General features: G+C 39.7%; 1 protein-coding gene across 1 annotated transcript in view; it reads left to right on the top strand.

Annotated features, from left to right (window-relative positions):
* Nucleotides 1–19,271, top strand: part of TTN (titin) — a 238,111-nt gene that overhangs the window by 210,026 nt on the left and 8,814 nt on the right. The window contains exons 221-251 of the mRNA XM_040603460.1: nt 238–534; nt 632–1,219; nt 1,309–1,611; nt 1,758–2,054; nt 2,522–2,809; nt 2,894–3,193; nt 3,301–3,603; nt 3,786–4,091; nt 4,201–5,967; nt 6,063–6,359; nt 6,926–7,213; nt 7,306–7,605; nt 7,684–9,750; nt 9,841–10,143; nt 10,225–10,530; nt 10,625–10,915; nt 11,034–11,333; nt 11,437–11,742; nt 11,992–12,297; nt 12,398–12,679; nt 12,963–13,556; nt 13,658–13,945; nt 14,076–14,375; nt 14,839–15,141; nt 15,425–15,727; nt 15,846–16,430; nt 16,565–16,870; nt 16,963–17,262; nt 17,512–18,087; nt 18,180–18,485; nt 18,590–19,183. Of these exons, the coding sequence (XP_040459394.1) occupies nt 238–534; nt 632–1,219; nt 1,309–1,611; nt 1,758–2,054; nt 2,522–2,809; nt 2,894–3,193; nt 3,301–3,603; nt 3,786–4,091; nt 4,201–5,967; nt 6,063–6,359; nt 6,926–7,213; nt 7,306–7,605; nt 7,684–9,750; nt 9,841–10,143; nt 10,225–10,530; nt 10,625–10,915; nt 11,034–11,333; nt 11,437–11,742; nt 11,992–12,297; nt 12,398–12,679; nt 12,963–13,556; nt 13,658–13,945; nt 14,076–14,375; nt 14,839–15,141; nt 15,425–15,727; nt 15,846–16,430; nt 16,565–16,870; nt 16,963–17,262; nt 17,512–18,087; nt 18,180–18,485; nt 18,590–19,183 (13,950 nt within the window). The remainder of the gene's footprint in view (nt 1–237; nt 535–631; nt 1,220–1,308; nt 1,612–1,757; nt 2,055–2,521; nt 2,810–2,893; nt 3,194–3,300; nt 3,604–3,785; nt 4,092–4,200; nt 5,968–6,062; nt 6,360–6,925; nt 7,214–7,305; nt 7,606–7,683; nt 9,751–9,840; nt 10,144–10,224; nt 10,531–10,624; nt 10,916–11,033; nt 11,334–11,436; nt 11,743–11,991; nt 12,298–12,397; nt 12,680–12,962; nt 13,557–13,657; nt 13,946–14,075; nt 14,376–14,838; nt 15,142–15,424; nt 15,728–15,845; nt 16,431–16,564; nt 16,871–16,962; nt 17,263–17,511; nt 18,088–18,179; nt 18,486–18,589; nt 19,184–19,271) is intronic.

Below are 19,271 nucleotides of genomic sequence, written 5' to 3'. Positions count from 1 at the left end.
TAAATCTGTTTACAGTAAAAAAAGATAATTTTGTGGCAGATATGTCTGTGGTTTTACAAATGAAAAAGCTAAGTAATATCTTGAATTTTAAATTTTGCTTGCATTTTACTTAAAATGCTTTTAATATACAAATTTAAAAACATATTTTCTCAATCCAGATGGCACTGCTGTGTAATTGCTAATATAAAACATAAATGCTTGCTATATTGTTTAACCCGTTGCACTTTTTTTCCTCAGAAAAACCCAGCCCACCAGAAAAACTTGGAGTAACAAATGTCACAAAGGACAGTGTTTCTCTTTCATGGCTAAAACCAGAACACGATGGTGGAAGCAGAATTGTGAGCTACCTCATTGAAGCTCTTGAGAAAGGACAGCAAAAATGGGTTAAGTGTGCTGTTGTAAAAACAACTCATCATGTTGTCCATGGTCTTAAAGAGAATGTTGACTATTTCTTCAGGGTGTCTGCAGAAAACCAAGCTGGTTTAAGCGATCCAAAGGAACTACTGCTCCCTGTTACAGTAAAAGAACAATTAGGTATGCTTCCTGACATGAGGCAAAACATACTAAATTGGATTCATATTTTTTAAAAGGGAACATTTTTTTAATGGTTTGAAAATGTCTTCTTTTTCAGAATCTCCTGAGATTGACATGAAGGGCTTCCCTCATAACACTGTATATATTCGAGCGGGATCAAACCTGAAAGTTGAAATTCCAGTTTCTGGAAAACCAGTGCCAAAGGTGACATTGTCTAGAGATGGTGTTGCACTGAAACCTACCATGAGATTTCACACAGAAACAACTGCAGAAAGTCTAATCATTAACCTTAAAGAAAGTGTGGCTGCTGATGCTGGCAGATATGACATTACTGCTGCCAACTCAAGTGGCACCACAAAATCATTTGTTAATATTGTTGTGCTGGATAGACCAGGTCCTCCCGTTGGTCCTGTTGTTCTTAGTGATATCACTGAAGAGAGTGTAACACTCAGATGGCAGCCGCCAGCTTACGATGGTGGAAGTCAAGTTACCAACTATATTGTACTGAAAAGAGAAACAAGTACTGCTGCTTGGTCTGAAGTGTCTGCAACCGTTGCTAGAACTGTCATCAAAGTTATGAAGCTCACAACAGGAGAAGAATACCAATTCCGCATCAAAGCTGAGAACCGTTTCGGCATCAGCGATCACATAGACTCACAATGTGTGGTTGTCAAGCTTCCTTACAGTGAGTAATCTATTCTTACACTCAATGTTTTAATGCTCTGATGTTGAAAATACAATTTTGTTAACAATCACTTCTTTTGATATTATCAGCTACCCCTGGCCCTCCTTCCACACCATGGGTCATGAATGTCACCCGAGAAAGTATTACTGTTGGATGGCATGAACCAGTCAGTAATGGTGGCAGTGCAGTCACTGGATACCACCTGGAAATGAAAGACAGGAATAGTATATTATGGCAGAAGGCTAACAAGACCCTCATTCGCACAACTCACTTCAAAGTCACCACCATCAGCGCTGGCCTTATCTATGAATTTAGAGTTTATGCAGAAAATGCAGCTGGCATTGGAAAAGCAAGTCATCCTTCTGATCCAGTCCTTGCAATTGATGCTTGTGGTATGTATTCCCTAGAAAATACAGAAGCCCAACCGTTTAAGTAGTACTTTTTTTTTTCCTTCCCTGTGATATTCTGTCCTGTACACTAAGCCAATATCCAAACCAGCTGTTTATCATTAGCAATATTTTTACATTTCTTCCTGCAGAACCACCAAGAAATGTTCGTGTCTCAGATATTTCCAAGACTGCTATCACTCTGACATGGCAGAAACCAGCATTTGATGGTGGTAGCAAGATCACCGGATACATTGTAGAAAAACGTGATCTTCCAGATGGCAGATGGACAAAAGCTAGCTTCACCAATGTTATTGAAACTCAGTTCACAGTATCTGGTCTGACACAGAATTCCCGGTATGAATTCCGGGTCTTTGCTAAGAATGCCGTTGGTTCCATTAGTAATCCCTCAGATGTTGTGGGTCCTATCACATGTGTTGATACATATGGTAAGTGTTTTGCAGTGACATAATGGTACCATTTTGTGGTACTAGAAAGCTTAAAGGCAGCACTGTTTTGTAGAACCATAGTCTTTTAAATATAAAAGGCTAGTTTACAATGATTGATTCAATAAGCTTGAATGTGAGCTATTTGGGCATGATTGTGATGAACATCTTTGGCTGTATCTGCATTTTTAAAGTCTTATGGTATCTTTATTCTCTTACCAACAGAAGTCTGCTCATGCCTCATGGCCAAAGTAGTTAAATTTATACATGTGGTTGCCTTTTCTTGGTAGGATTGTTTCTAACTTGTTCTAGGTTTATGATTTAAGTTATACATGCTATCTTTACTCTGATCTGTATTTATAAAATGCCTGTAACTATTAGCTTAAGTAAAGTATTATTATTGGTTTTATTAAATAGAAGTCTAAAATAATTATGGTTCTAGCTTTTTCTTATTCTTATTTTTTCTTAAGGTGCACCTGAAATTGATGTGCCACCAGAATATACAGAAGTGGTAAAATATAAAGCAGGAACTTCAGTTAAGCTGAAACTAGGCATCTCAGGCAAGCCTACACCCACAATTGAATGGTTCAAAAATAGCAACGAGCTACAAAGCAGTGCACTAGTGTCTATTGAAAATACAACAGAATTTGCTTCTATACTCATCAAGGATGCAACTCGACTCAACAGTGGCACCTATGAATTAAAACTGAAGAATGCCATGGGTTCAGCATCAGCCCATGTTAGAGTACAGATACTTGGTATGTCTTGAGCTACAGCTGGGTTTACACTATTAAACAATAATTATGCAATAAATGCTTGACATCTTCTTCTGCCTTCCACAGACAAGCCAGGACCTCCAACTGGACCTATACAGTTTAAGACAGTCACTGCTGAAAAGATTACAATAATGTGGGATCCGCCAGCAGATGATGGTGGTGCACCTGTAACACACTATGTTGTTGAAAAGCGGGAGACAAGTCGGGTTGTATGGTCTTTAATTTCTGAAAAACTGGAGGGGTGTATCATAACTACAACAAAACTTATCAAAGGAAATGAATATGTGTTCCGTGTCCGTGGTGTGAACAAGTTTGGAGTTGGTGATTCACTGGAGTCTGAACCTGTTATAGCCAAAAATTCATTTGGTAAGAAAAATATAAAGTAACGTATGCAACTGAATCATCTTGCATATTATCTGGAAGTAGTACGATCTACTGATTTTTATTTTTTTTTTTTTTTTTTTTTTGCTTAGTTACACCTGGACCACCTAGTGTACCAGAAGTCACAATGATAACCAAGAATTCTATGACTGTTATCTGGAATAGGCCCACTGTTGATGGAGGCAGTGAAATATCAGGGTATTTCCTTGAGAAGCGTGACAAGAAGAGTCTAAGTTGGTTCAAGGTTACTAAAGAAACCATTCGGGACACCAGACAGAAAGTAACAGGTCTGACTGAAAACAGTGAATATCATTTCCGAGTTTGTGCTGTCAATGCAGCTGGACAAGGTCCATTCTCTGAAGCTTCTGACTTCTACAAAGCTGCAGATCCTGTTGGTAAGATACAACGTGCAGTATTTCTAATTAGTTAGAAATCAATAGACAATGAGCAATTGGGATGGAATTGTACCAGTGTAACTGAGGGCAGATTTTATTCCTTTTTGTGATTAATTGTAAATATGGTTTCTGATTTTCCACCCCCCCCACCCCCCCACCCTCTTGTAAACTATCACTTACAGATAAGCCAGGCTCACCAGCAAAGCTGAAGGTTGTGGATACAACCAAGACATCTGTCACTCTTGGTTGGATTAAACCTGCTTATGATGGAGGAAGTCAAATTACCAGCTACGTGGTGGAGAAAAGGGAAGGTGAAGACCAAGAATGGACTGTAGTCAGTACAAAGGGAGAAGTGAGAACAACTGAGTATGTTGTATCCCACCTTCAGCCAAGCATTAATTATTATTTCCGCGTGTCTGCTATAAATTGCGCTGGACAAGGAGAGCCTATTGAAATGATGGAACCTGTTCAAGCTAAAGATATTCTTGGTACTGTACTTTTCAGTGATTTATAATTTTTCCATGTTTTGAGGTTTTAAAAAATATTTTGTATTTTACATTCCAAGTATACATTATTAATTTTCACTTATTTCCACAGTGGCACCTGAGATTGATCTGGATGTTGCTCTCCAGACCTCTATTGTTGCTAAAGCAGGTGAAGATGTGCAAGTAATGATTCCATTCAAAGGAAGACCTCCTCCAACAGTCACGTGGAGAAAGGGTGACAAGAATCTTGGGATTGATGAAAGATATATCATCCAGGACACAGAATCTTCTACACTACTTACGATTCCTCAAGTTACCCGAAATGATACAGGAAAATATGTTCTTACAATTGAAAATGGAGTTGGAGAGGCAAAATCATCATTTGTGAATGTAAAAGTACTTGACACACCATCTGCCTGCCAGAAGCTGCAGCTTAAGCATGTTTCCCGTGGCACAGTTACACTGGTATGGGAGCCACCTCTCATTAATGGTGGCTCTGAAATAACAAATTATGTTGTTGAAAAAAGAGATGCTACAAAGAGGGCCTGGTCAACTGTAACAACAAAGTGTTCCCATACCACCTTTAAGATAACTAACCTGTCAGAGAAGACAGCATTCTTCTTCCGTGTTCTTGCTGAAAATGAAATTGGACTGGGTGAACCTTGTGAGACATCTGAACCAGTGAAAGCTGCAGACGTACCTGGACCTGTAAAAGACCTAGCCATGAAAGATTCTACAAAGACTTCTGTTAAATTGCAGTGGAGCAAACCTGACTATGATGGTGGTAGCATTATATCGGACTATGTTATTGAAAAGAAACTGCAGGATGAAAAAGAATGGACGTATGCAGGCACAAGCAAGAGCTGTGACTTTGAAGTTGAAAAACTTAAAGAGCTTTCTGTCATGGAATTCAGAGTCTTTGCTAAAAATGAAAAAGGCCTGAGTGATGGTGTTACTGTTGGACCCATTACGGTGAAAGAATATGTAATAACACCTGAAGCTGACCTTTCTGATATTCCTGGAGGTCAAATTGCAGTAAGAATTGGACATAATCTCCACATCGAATTGCCCTATAAAGGTAAACCTAAGCCATCAATGAGCTGGCTCAAGGACAACCTCCCTCTTAAAGAAACTGAACACCTTCGTTTCAAGAAAACTGAAAACAAGATCAGCTTAAGCATCAAAAATGTGAAAAAGGAGCATGGTGGCAAATATACTTTAATTCTTGAGAATGTAGCCTGCAGAAAAACATTCACAATTACCGTCATCACTCTTGGTCCTCCATCTAAGCCAAAAGGACCTTTAAGACTAGATGAAATCAAAGCAGATAGTGTAGTTTTGTCATGGGAAGCTCCTGAAGATGATGGGGGAGGAGAAATTACTGGCTACAGTATTGAGAAGAGAGAAACTTCACAAATTAACTGGAAGCTGGTGTGTTCAAGTGCTGCAAGAACAACTTTCAAAGTACCGAACCTTGTTAAAGACACTGAATATCAGTTTAGAGTTCGTGCAGAAAACAGATATGGAGTGAGCCCACCTCTTGTCTCAGCAGATGTTGTGGCAAAGCATCAGTTTAGACCACCAGGTGCCCCAGGCAAGCCTGTTGTATACAACATAACTGCTGATGGAATGACCATATCTTGGGATGCTCCCGTTTATGATGGTGGTTCAGAGATTATTGGATACCATGTTGAAAAGAAGGAAAGAAACAGTATTTTGTGGCAGAAGGTTAATGTTGCATTAATATCTAGCAGAGAATACAGGATTACCGGACTGCTGGAGGGCCTGGATTACCAGTTCCAAGTATATGCTGAAAACACCGCAGGTCTAAGCCGAGCTAGCGAGCCAAGCAAATTTACTTTGGCAGTCTCTCCAGTGGGTGAGTGAATGATCAGTCACTTATCTAAGAAAATTCAAGCCTTGCAAACTACGGTGAGCAGTAATAAAAATAAACTTTAATTATTTTCTTTTCAGACCCACCGGGTACTCCTGATTACATTGATGTCACCAGGGAAACAGTCACCCTTAAATGGACACCCCCACTGCGTGACGGAGGCAGTAAGATTGTGGCTTACAGCATTGAGAAACGGCAAGGGAGTGAAGACCGTTGGCTCAGATGTAACTTTACTGATGTCAGTGAATGCCAATATACAGTTACAGGACTCAGTTCAGGTGACCGGTATGAATTCAGAGTGCTTGCAAGAAACGCCGTTGGTACAATCAGCCCGCCTTCGCAATCTTCAGGCTATATCATGACCAGAGATGAAAACAGTAAGAATAATTTCTTAATATGCTTATATTTGGCTACTGAAGCCAATTAGAGCTTCTGGCTCTACTGATGGGAAATGAGAGGCCAAGATGGGGGAAAAAAACATATGACCGAGGCCCTTTCACTCGACTCAGAACATTTCTGTTTGTACTTCAAGGTGGGAGGGTCTAAATTAAAGACCCAAATCTGGCAGACATATGTAATCAATTGGTGCATGGCACTCCACAGTTGTGTTTGATAAGCAGCAGCAGCAAAGTGGGAAAGAAATCATAAACTGTAATATTCTGATGTACCTGAGTAATTTAGAAATCAAAGTGTACCTCAGGTAGCTTGGCATACTGTAACAGCATATATTAACAGTGTCTTTCACCTATTGTTAATATGATGTACTGTGTGCTTACAGGAAAAATAAGTTTATAGTTCCTATAATAACTGCTTTTTAGAGAATGACATTTTCTAAGTGAAAGAATTGTCTTTATGACAATTTTTTTATACTTAGTACATTTAAAAGAGTATCAGAAAAAAATACTTAGCTATATGGGAACTGAATTGTATTTTCCTTTTTTAGTTGCTCCAACAATTGAATTTGGCCTTGAGCACTTCGAAGGCCTTACTGTTAAAGCTGGAGAGAGCATTAGACTTAAAGCTCTAATCAAAGGACGTCCAGTACCTAAAGTGACATGGTTTAAGGATGGTAAGGAGATTGAGAAAGTAACGAATATAGAAATAACTACAGCTATTGGATATAGTACAATCTTCATTAGAGATGCTACCCGGGATCATCGTGGAGTGTATACAGTAGAAGCCAAAAATGCATCAGGCACTAAACGAGAAGATATTACCTTCAGAGTACAAGGTAACACATGAAACACTTTCAGCATCCTCTTTAGAAATAGTATTTTATTCTAAGTGTCAGGAAATTATAATTCTGAACTTTTGAAATTGCAGACACACCAGGAAAAGTTGGTGGACCAATACGATTCACGAACATTACTGGAGAAAAAGTCACGTTATGGTGGGAGCCTCCGGCTAATGATGGTTGTGCTTCTATTTCCCACTACATAATTGAAAAACGTGAAACCAGCAGGATTGCTTGGGCATTAGTTGAAGATAAATGTGAAGCTTGCAGCTACACAGCACTTAAATTAATTAAAGGCAATGAGTACCAGTTCCGTGTCTCTGCAGTGAACAAATTTGGAGTTGGCAGACCTTTGGAGTCTGATCCAGTTACCGCACAAATACCTTACAGTAAGTTTCCACCTCATTCTGTAGCAATAACTGTGGAGTTACCATCTTCTCTTTCTAATGATGTTTTCCTTTTTTTAGCTCTCCCTGATGCACCAGGAACTCCAGAGCCTACCAATGTAACAGGAGACAGTATCACACTCACGTGGGCAAGACCAAAATCAGATGGAGGAAGTGAGATAAATGAGTATATTCTAGAAAGGAGAGAAAAGAAGAGTATGCGCTGGGTTAAAGTATCCAGTAAGAGGCCCATTTCTGAGAACAGATACAGAGTAACTGGCCTTATTGAAGGCAATGAGTATGAATTCCATGTCATGGCTGAAAACGCTGCAGGAGTTGGACCTCCAAGTGATGTTTCAAAGCTGATTAAATGTAGAGAGCCAGTCAGCCCACCAAGTGCCCCTAATGTTGTAAAGGTGATAGATACATCAAAGACTAGTGTAAGCTTAGAGTGGACCAAGCCAGTTTTTGATGGAGGCACGGAAATAATTGGGTACATTATTGAGATGTGCAAAGCTGATCTCGAAGCATGGCAGAAAGTCAATGCAGAGACTGTTATTGCTACTAAATACACTGTTGTTGATTTGGAGGCAGGAGAACACTATAAATTCAGAGTTAGTGCTGTCAATGCTGCTGGCAAAGGAGAAAGTTGTGAAGTTCCTGCTTCAGTCCAAACTGTGGACAGGCTTTCTGCACCTGAAATTGATATCGATGCAAACTTCAAGCAGACTCATATTGTAAGAGCAGGTGCAAGCATTCGTCTATTCATTGCCTTCTCTGGAAGACCTGTTCCTACTGCTGTGTGGTCCAAAGCAGATGCTAATCTCAGCTTGCGTGCTGACATTCAAACAACTGATTCATTCAGCACATTGACTGTGGAGGAATGCAACAGAAATGATGCTGGCAAGTATGTGTTTACTGTGGAAAACAACAGTGGAAGTAAGTCCATTACATTCACTGTAAAGGTTTTGGACACACCTGGTCCACCAGGTCCTATTACGTTTAAAGATGTGACTCGAGGATCTATTACTTTAATGTGGGATGCTCCTGTTCTGGATGGAGGTTCACGTATCCATCACTACATTGTGGAAAAACGGGAAGCAAGCCGTCGTAGCTGGCAAGTAGTGAGTTCAAAATGCACCCGACAAATCTTTAAAGTCACTGATCTGGCAGAAGGTGTACCATATTACTACCGAGTGTCAGCAGAAAATGAATATGGTGTAGGTGAACCCTGTGAATTAACAGAACCAGTTGTAGCCACGGAAGAACCTGCTCCACCTAAGAGACTAGATATTGTTGATACAACCAAATCTTCTGTAGTTTTAGCTTGGCTTAAACCTGATCACGATGGTGGTAGCCGTGTTACTGGATACCTTCTTGAAATGAAACAAAAAGGATCTGACTCCTGGATTGAAGCTGGACAAACCAAACAACTTACTTTCACTGTTGAAGGCCTTGTGGAGAACACTGAATATGAGTTCCGGGTCAAGGCAAAGAATGATGCTGGCTACAGTGAGCCAAGAGAAGCTTTCTCTTCTGTTATTATTAAGGAGCCACAGATCGAACCAACAGCAGATCTCAGTGAAATAAGTAGGCAGCTCATAACATGCAAGGCTGGAAGCACCTTTACTATTGATATACCAATCAGTGGGCGCCCAGCTCCAAAAGTGACATGGAAACTTGAGGAGATGAGGCTGAAGGAAACTGAGAGAGTGACCATCAAGACAACAAAAGACAGAACCACACTGACTGTAAAGGACAGTATGAGAGGTGACTCTGGTAAATACTACCTCACACTTGAAAACACTGCTGGTGTGAAAACATTTACTGTCACAGTGGTAGTCATAGGAAGGCCAGGTCCTGTCACTGGCCCGATTGAAATATCATCTGTCTCTGCTGATTCCTGTGTGTTGACCTGGAAAGAACCTGAAGATAATGGTGGCAGTGATATTACAAACTACATTGTAGAGAAACGTGAATCTGGCACAACAGTATGGCAGCTGGTAAATTCCAGTGTGAAACGTACACAGATCAAAGTCACTCATCTCACAAAATACCAGGAGTACAGTTTCCGAGTAAGCTCAGAAAACAGATTTGGTGTCAGCAAACCGCTTGAATCAAAAACAATAGTCGCTGAGCATCCATTCGGTAAGTGAAACACTTTTCAAAATCTCTTCTTTTCCTCTGAGGTATCTGTAATAACTAACATTTTCCTCCCCGTCTTTTTTTTGTGTTTAGTTCCACCAAGCCCACCTTCAAGGCCAGAAGTCTATTCTGTGTCTGCAACTTCCATGGCCATTCGCTGGGAGGAACCCTATCATGATGGTGGCAGCAAAGTCATTGGATATTGGGTTGAAAAGAAGGAGCGCAACACCATCCTTTGGGTGAAGGAGAACAAAGTGCCATGCTGTGAATGCAACTACAAAGTCACAGGACTGGTGGAAGGCCTAGAATATCAATTCAGAACCTATGCTCTAAATGCTGCAGGTGTTAGCAAAGCTAGTGAAGCTTCCAGACCTGTAGTGGCTCAAAATCCAGTTGGTAAGTATTACTTTTAGGATTATGTTGTTACTTAAGCTAAAATAGAATTGCACGTCACATCTTTCTGGTTTATTCCTTCAGATCCACCCGGAAGGCCAGAAGTAACAGATGTCACCAGATCTACAGTGTCGTTGAGCTGGTCAGCACCCCTTTATGATGGTGGAAGCAAAATTATCGGATATATTATAGAGCGCAAACCATATACCAAATCTGGTGATGGACGCTGGCTGAAATGCAATTATACCATTGTCTCAGAAAACTTTTTTACTGTGACAGCTCTTAGTGAAGATGAAGCATACGAGTTCCGCGTACTAGCAAAGAATGCGGCTGGTGTGATTAGCAAAGGATCTGAATCCACTGGTGCTGTCATTTGCAAAGATGAATACTGTAAGAAATACTCACTTGGAAAAACTGAAATCATAATGTTCTATTTCTAGTACTGTCATGTAATTTGGTTTTAATCTCTTTTTCCTTACGACAGCACCACCAAAGGTTGAACTTGATGCCAGACTGCAGGGAGAAGTTGTGACCATTAGGGCTGGATCAGATCTTGTTCTTGATGCAGCCGTTGGTGGGAAACCAGAACCAAAAGTCTTCTGGTCCAAAGGTGACAGGGAATTGGATCTATGTGAAAAGATATCTCTGCAATACACCAGCAAACGAGCCGTTGCAATTATCAAGTTCTGTGACAGAAGTGATAGTGGGAAATACACTCTAACAGTTAAAAATGCCAGTGGGATGAAACAAATTTCTGTTCTTGTCAAAGTGCTTGGTATGTATCCCATGATTAATATTCATACTCAGTATACTAAAACCCCCACATTCTTTTAAATAAGTGAGATACTTGTCCTTAGCTGCCAATAACAATACTTGTTTTCATCTCTACCCAGATTCACCAGGTCCATGCGCAGGCAAAATCACAGTTAGCAGAGTAACAGAAGAGAAATGTACTCTGGCGTGGAACATTCCTGAGGAAGATGGAGGCGCACAAATCACCCACTACATTGTAGAAAGGCGTGAAACCAGCAGACTTCACTGGGTTATTGTTGAGGCTGAATGCCAGACTTTATCACATGTAGTAACAAAACTTATTAAAAATAATGAATACATCTTCCGTGTTAGAGCTGTCAACAAATACGGACCAGGTGTTCCACTTGAAACAGAACCTGTGATTGCCAGGAATGCTTTCAGTGAGTGTTACTACCTTCCATTCTACATCAGAATTTGTGGAATATTTCTCACAGATAAACAATTTGTTAAACAATTTTTTTTTTCACCTTTAAAAAAACCCAGCTATCCCAACACCACCTGGTGCTCCTGAAGAAGTGAGTGTTGGCAAGGAACATGTCATTATTCAGTGGATGAAACCAGAATCAGATGGTGGCAGTGAGATTAAGGACTATCTTGTGGACAAACGTGAAAAGAAAAGTCTGCGCTGGACACGAGTGAACAGAGATTACACTGTTTATGATACCAGACTGAAAGTCACTGGTCTCATGGAAGGCAGCCAGTACCAGTTCCGTGTCACTGCAGTGAATGCTGCTGGGAACAGCGAGCCTAGTGAAGCTTCACAATACATGTTATGTAAAGAACCATCATGTAAGTTACCACATTTAAAACATATTTTAATATTTACTTATAATAGTGGAGCATAAAGCCATGTTGACCCTTTGACTAAGATACTCAAACCCACATATGATTTCACTGAACTAGCTAGTATTAGAATAGACTTAAAAGCAGTTGTAGTTCATTTTAAATACATTTCTTGGCATTAGCTGTTTAGAAATTGGTTTTGACTGTAAAATGTTTCCTGCACCAATGTGAAATGCATTTTCTTCTTTTTCAAAGATACTCCTGCACCACCTTCAGCGCCAAGAGTTGTGGACACTACTAAGCACAGCATAAGTTTAGCATGGTCAAAGCCCACATATGATGGTGGTGCTGACATCTTAGGCTATGTTCTTGAGATGAAAGAAGAAGGCACTGAACAGTGGTATCGACCACATACCACTGCCACTCTGAGGAATGCTGAGTTCACCGTGACTGGTCTTAAAACAAGCCAGAAATACCAATTCAGAGTTGCTGCTACAAATGTGAATGGTATGAGTGAATTTAGTGAATCATCAGCAGAAATAGAACCTGTGGAAAGAATAGGTAATTTGAAAATTTAATGTACGTTTTAAGGAATAATTATATTTTCCTTCAGAACTACTAAAAGATTAATTAATTCCATGTTTTTTACACCCTTCATCAGAAATACCTGAGCTCGAGCTTGCTGATGATCTGAAGAAGACAGTTACAGTCAGAGCTGGTGGTTCCCTGCGCCTAATGGTCTCTGTATCTGGCAGACCTGCTCCCGTAATCACATGGAGCAAGCAGGGTGTTGACCTTGTAAGTCGAGGTATTATTGATACCACAGACAGCTACACTCTGCTTATCGTGGATAAAGTTAATCGGTATGATGCTGGAAAATATGTCATTGAGGCTGAAAATCAATCAGGAAAAAAATCTGCAACTATTTCTGTAAAAGTGTATGGTAAGTACTGCTACAATTATATACGGGCATTACATCACTCATAGTGTACGTTGCTCAAGAATAAGAGTCTTTCATTTCCAAAGGAAGTTTGCAGTATAAATAACATGGGAATGTTTGGGAAGTCAAAGAAACAATCTAATACAAAGGAAAATACACGGATTCTAAAGCTGTGCTAGTTTGTAAATCAGATCCCAGCATTCTTGTTTCTTTTTATGCAGAAGAAACCATTGACTGTAAAAGGAAAGGATGCAAAAGAAAAAAATAATTGTTGTTTTTGTTTTAGATACACCTGGTCCACCAGCTGCAGTGAGAATTAAGGAAGTATCAAAAGATTCTGTGACACTTACTTGGGATATTCCAGCCATTGATGGTGGAGCCCCAGTCAACAATTATATAATTGAGAAACGCGAAGCTTCCATGAGAGCTTACAAGACTGTCACTACCAAATGCAGCAAGACATTTTGTAGAGTTACTGGACTTCTAGAAGGAGCTTTGTATTATTTCAGAGTACTACCTGAAAATATTTATGGCATTGGTGAAGCTTGTGAAACATCTGATGCAGTACTGGTATCTGATGTCCCCATGGTACCACAAAAACTGGAAGTGATTGACACGACTAAATCAACCGTTACTCTTGCATGGGAGAAACCACTGCATGATGGTGGCAGCAGATTGACCGGCTATGTTATTGAGGCCAGCAAAGCTGGAACAGAAAGGTGGTTGAAAGTGGTGACACTGAAGCCTACTGTCTACGAGCACACAATTATCTCTCTCAATGAAGGTGAACAGTACTTGTTCAGGGTCAGAGCACAGAATCAGAAGGGTGTGTCAGAACCACGAGAGATTGTCACAGCAGTGACAGTACAAGACCAAAAAGGTAGGTACCTATTGTTAAAAATAACAGGGTGAAGTTTACACCGGATGAATGTGATATTTATAAAATGAGTATTTAAAATATCAATGATTTGCTTTTCTTAGTTCTACCAACAATTGACTTTGCTGGAATACCTCAGAAGACAATTCATGTACCTGCTGGCAAGCCCATTGAATTAGCTATTCCAATTGAAGGACGACCACCTCCAGCTGCATCTTGGTTTGTTGCTGGTTCTAAGCTAAAAGAATCAGAACGCATCAAAATTGAGACTGTTGCCAAAATGGCTAAATTAACTGTGCGTGAGACCACCATACATGACACTGGAGAGTATACGCTTGAACTGAAGAACACAACTGGAACAGTTACTGATACATTAAAAGTTATAATTCTCGGTAAGGAGTTATGAAAATAATTGTCTATATGATCTTTCTCCATTTGTACATTTTGTTACATAAGCAATATGATTGCTTTTCCCCTTTTTTATTTTTTGTCTTTTAATCTTCTGGTTTTATTTTTCTCTAGACAAACCTGGACCACCTGTTGGACCTATCCGAATTGATGAAATTGATTCAAATTACGTAACCATCTCCTGGGAGCCACCTGAGCTGGATGGTGGAGCTACTCTTAGTGGCTATGTGGTAGAACAGCGTGATGCTCACCGTCCTGGGTGGCTACCAGTTTCAGAGTCAGTAACCAGGACGACGTTTAAATTCACCAGACTTGTTGAAGGTGCAGAATACGTGTTCCGTGTGGCTGCTACCAACCGCTTTGGAATTGGATCTTACCTGCAGTCTGAAATTATAGAATGCAAGAGCAGAATCCGTAAGTCTGAATTTTTTATTCTCTACCTTTAAAAATAAAAATACATATTTAAATAGGCTTATATTTCCACACATAGGTTAGATTTTTCTAGAGGCTACTACTTCTTTTGTCAAATAAAATGGTACATTATGATGCACAGTAGACTTGTTATATTTCTAGAGAAAAATGCCATCCGTAAAACTATACAGATATTATAGATGCACTTCACAGAAGCTGGATGGTAAACTTGCATTTTCTGCTCAGGTCTAGCATTAGCCTTGAAAAATTGCTTTACCCCATTACAAAAACTTAGTATTAGAATTAGTATTTCACTGACCTAGTTTGTAAAGTACTTTGATATCTGCTGATAAAAAGAGTTTGATAGGACGTTGGTATTACATTGTCATTCACAATGTGTTGCATATTACTAATGTGTAGAATCATTTGATGCTTTTTTCACTAATACGATGTTATGCTTTTACAGGTATTCCTGGTCCTCCTGGCACTCCAGAAGTGTTTGATATCTGTCGAGATGGCATGACATTAACTTGGTATCCTCCAGAAGATGATGGTGACTCACAGATTACTGGTTATATTGTGGAACGCAAAGAAGTTAGAGCAGATAGATGGATCCGTGTAAATAAAGTACCAGTTACTATGACTCGTTATCGTTCCACTGGGTTGGTTGAAGGATTAGAATATGAACACCGAGTCACAGCAATCAATGCCAGAGGCACTGGCAAACCCAGCCGCCCTTCCAAGTCTGCTGTTGCCAGAGATCCAATTGGTAAGTAATTTCCTACATAGGTTAAGCACGTTAAGACAGAAGAGAATTATACTAGTAAAATTTACCCTTTTTTTAATTCGGAAATGTATCTGGATGTGTTAATAAATGAGATTCTGACTGAACAAAACCAAGAAAATATTAATGAAAATTCCTTTATTCTTATTTTTCCTGTATAAATTATAAGGACTTAATACAGATCATATATTGCAAGTTAGCGTTTGTTGTATCTTTTAAATATTCATAAAAAAAGATCCCAGCCCCTCCATGTGATCTTCCCTTCCAGCTCCTCCAGGTAAACCTCAGAATCCAAGAGTCACTGATACTACAAGAACATCCGTCTCCCTGGCTTGGAGTCCACCAGAAGATGAAGGTGGTTCTAAAGTTACTGGCTACTTAATTGAGATGCAGAAGGTTGATCAGATTGAATGGACCAAATGCAATACCACGCCAACCAAGATTCGGGAATACACCTTGACACATCTCCCCCAGGGTGCAGAGTACAGATTCCGTGTGCTAGCCTGTAATGCTGGTGGGCCAGGAGAACCTGCTGAAGTACCAGGAACAGTCAAAATAACAGAAATGCTTGGTAAGACACTTTAAGTCTTAAGTAATTTTGAAATTTGTCCTAAAAATGTATTTGTCTAAAGCAGGTATGATATCATCTGTAAAACAGACATAGCATGACATGTTAATTTTGTTTACAGAGTATCCTGACTATGAACTTGATGAAAAATACCAGGAAGGTCTCATGGTGAGACAAGGTGGAGTTATCAGGCTTACAATACCCATTAAGGGTAAGCCCATCCCAGTATGCAAATGGACAAAAGAAGGACATGACATCAGCAAGAGGGCCATGATTGCAACTTCGGACACTCACACAGAACTTGTGATCAAAGATGCAGAAAGAGAAGATTCAGGCACCTATGATTTGGCACTTGAAAACAAGTGTGGCAAAAAAGCTGTGTATATTAAAGTCAGAGTGATTGGCATTCCGAATCCACCAGAAGGGCCACTTGAGTATGATGATATACAAGCTCGTTCTGTCAGAGTGAGCTGGAGACCTCCTACAGATGATGGTGGTGCAGATATCCTAGGTTATATTGTTGAGAGACGAGAAGTACCAAAGACCGCCTGGTACACTGTTGACTCTAGAGTGAAAGGGACATCACTAGTGGTGAAAGGACTCAAAGAAAATGTGGAATATCACTTCCGTGTTTCTGCTGAAAATCATTTTGGTATTAGCAAATCTCTCAAATCTGAAGAACCAGCAGTACCAAAGACACCACTAAGTAAGTCCCCTTTCAGATTTTTTTTTAAAATAATTTTAATTACTACATTATGGTTCTAAAATTGCAATAATATATGCAAATGTTTTAATGCTATGGCACTACTCTATTATTTTTGTTATTATAATTATTAACAGATCCTCCAGAGCCTCCAAACAACCCACCTGAAGTGCTTGATGTTACAAAGAGTTCTGTCAATTTGTCCTGGTCCAGACCTAAAGATGATGGTGGTTCTCGTGTAACTGGCTACTACATTGAACGTAAAGAGACATCTACAGAAAAATGGGTGCGGCATAATAAGACACAGATTACAACTACAATGTACACAGTCACAGGACTTGTTCCAGATGCTGAGTATCAATTCCGTATTATTGCTCAAAATGACATTGGTGAAAGTGAAGCAAGTCCTGCTTCTGAACCAGTTGTATGCAAGGATCCATTTGGTAAGAAAGCATTTGAATTAACAGATATTCTGAAGAGCAAGTTAGTGACATTTAGAGAGGAATTTATTTTCTGTATATATTTTAATTTTCAGACAAACCAAGCCAACCTGGAGAAATTGAGATCACGTCTATATTTAAGGACAGCATTACATTAGAATGGGAACGACCAGAAAGCGATGGTGGCAAAGAGATCCTTGGCTACTGGGTTGAATATCGTCAGTCTGGAGAAAGCACCTGGAAAAAGTGCAATAAAGAACGCATCAAGGACAGGCAGTTTACAGTAGGAGGTTTGCTAGAGGCTACAGAATACGAGTTCCGTGTTTTTGCAGAAAATCAGACCGGCCTCAGCAGACCTCGAAGAACTGCTATGGCAGTGAAAACTAAATTAACATGTAAGCAAAAATACATTGTCATATTTGCTGTGATATGTTGAGATTTGCTGTGTCATAAACTACAGTGCCACACTTAGCAAGCTGCCTATTTGTTTTACATGTTATTTGCCAACATGACTGTCCTAAAGCACAGTCTTTCAAGTACAAGAGGCACAAGTATAAATGAAAATTAATTTATTTCCAGTGATATAGTAATAGAGGAAAAATTTCATAGTAACCTTAATTATTTTTAAATTTCCTTTGTCATAGCTGGAGAAGCACCTGCCATAAAGAAAGAAATGCAGGATGTTACAACTAAACTGGGTGAAGCAGCTCAGCTTACATGCCAGATTGTTGGGAGACCTTTGCCTGATATTAAATGGTACCGCTTCGGCAAAGAACTGGTACAAAGCCGAAAATACAAGATGTCATCTGACGGACGCAATCATACACTGACAGTAATAACGGACGAACAGGAGGATGAAGGTCTCTACACCTGTATGGCTACCAACGATGTGGGAGAAATTGAAACTAGTGGCAAGCTATTATTGCAGGCTCCTCCTCAGTTCCACCCTGGCTTCCCATTGAAAGAGAAATACTATGCAGGTGCAGGTGGCACCCTCCGCCTCCACATTGTGTATATTGGTCGACCAGTACCAGCAATAACTTGGTTCCATGGCAACAAACCTTTGAGAGGATCAGAAACGGTTACTATTGAGAACACAGAGCATTATACTCATCTTGCTATTAAGAATGTCCAGCACAAGACTCATGCTGGGAAGTACAAAGTGCAACTCAGTAACACATTTGGAACAGTGGACACTGTACTCAATGTGGAAATACAAGGTATTTATTTTTATTTTCAGTATCTTTGTGGAATATTTTGTCAACTATTTACTGGCAAAAGAGCTAAAAATATCATGCTTTTTCTTTTACAGATAAGCCAGATAAACCAGTAGGACCAATTGTTATAGAGTCTATACTGAAGAATTCTGTGGTGATAAGCTGGAAAGCACCAGAGGATGATGGTGGTGCTATGATAACCAATTACATCATAGAGAAACGTGAAGCCAAGGAAGGAGCAGAATGGCAACTTGTATCTTCAAGCATTTCAGGGACAACCTGTAGAATTGTTAACCTAACTGAAAATGCAGGCTATTATTTCCGTGTTTCTGCTCAGAATACATATGGCATTAGTGAAGCACTGGAGGTTTCATCAGTTGTTGTCATGAAGCCTCCATTTGGTAAGTGGATGCCAAAATACCAGTTTCTGTATGTCCCCTGTAATTACTAAGTTCACTTCAGGTTTTGAACTCTCTTTTTTTTTTTTTTTTTTTTGTCTTTACAGAAAAACCAGGACAACCTGGTCAGCCAGTAGCAAGTGCCGTCACAAAGGATTCTTGTGTTGTCTCATGGAAGCCACCTGCAAGTGATGGTGGTGCCAAGATTAGAACTTACTATCTTGAGAAGCGTGAGAAAAAACAAAACAAGTGGATTTCTGTAACAACAGATGAAATTCGTGAAACGGTCTATTCTGTGAAAGATCTTATTGAAGGTCTTGAATATGAGTTCCGTGTGAAATGTGAAAATCTTGGTGGTGAAAGTGAATGGAGTGAGGTATCACAACCAGTCATTCCAAAATCTGATGTACCAATTCAAGCTCCGCATTTCAAGGAAGAACTAAGGAATCTGAATGTGAAATTTCAAGCTAATGCCACATTTGTTTGCAAAGTCACTGGTCATCCTAAACCAATTGTCAAGTGGTACAGACAGGGCAAAGAGATCATGCCAGATGGTGAAAAGATCAAGATACAGGAATTCAAGGGTGGATATCACCAGCTGGTCATCACAAATGTAACAGATGATGATGCCACAGTATATCAAGTTAGAGCTACCAACCAAGGAGGATCGGTGTCTGGCACTGCCTCTTTGGATGTTGAAGGTGAGTAAAGGGTTTTGATTCCTAACAAATGATTTTTAAGCTTTGAATATTTAGACTATTGGTGCTGCTCTTATGTGCTTTTGGTCAT

The sequence above is a fragment of the Falco naumanni genome, chromosome 8 (genome assembly GCF_017639655.2).
Source record: "Falco naumanni isolate bFalNau1 chromosome 8, bFalNau1.pat, whole genome shotgun sequence".
Classification (NCBI taxonomy): domain Eukaryota; kingdom Metazoa; phylum Chordata; class Aves; order Falconiformes; family Falconidae; genus Falco; species Falco naumanni.
This window is presented reverse-complemented; position numbering and strand designations above follow the sequence as displayed.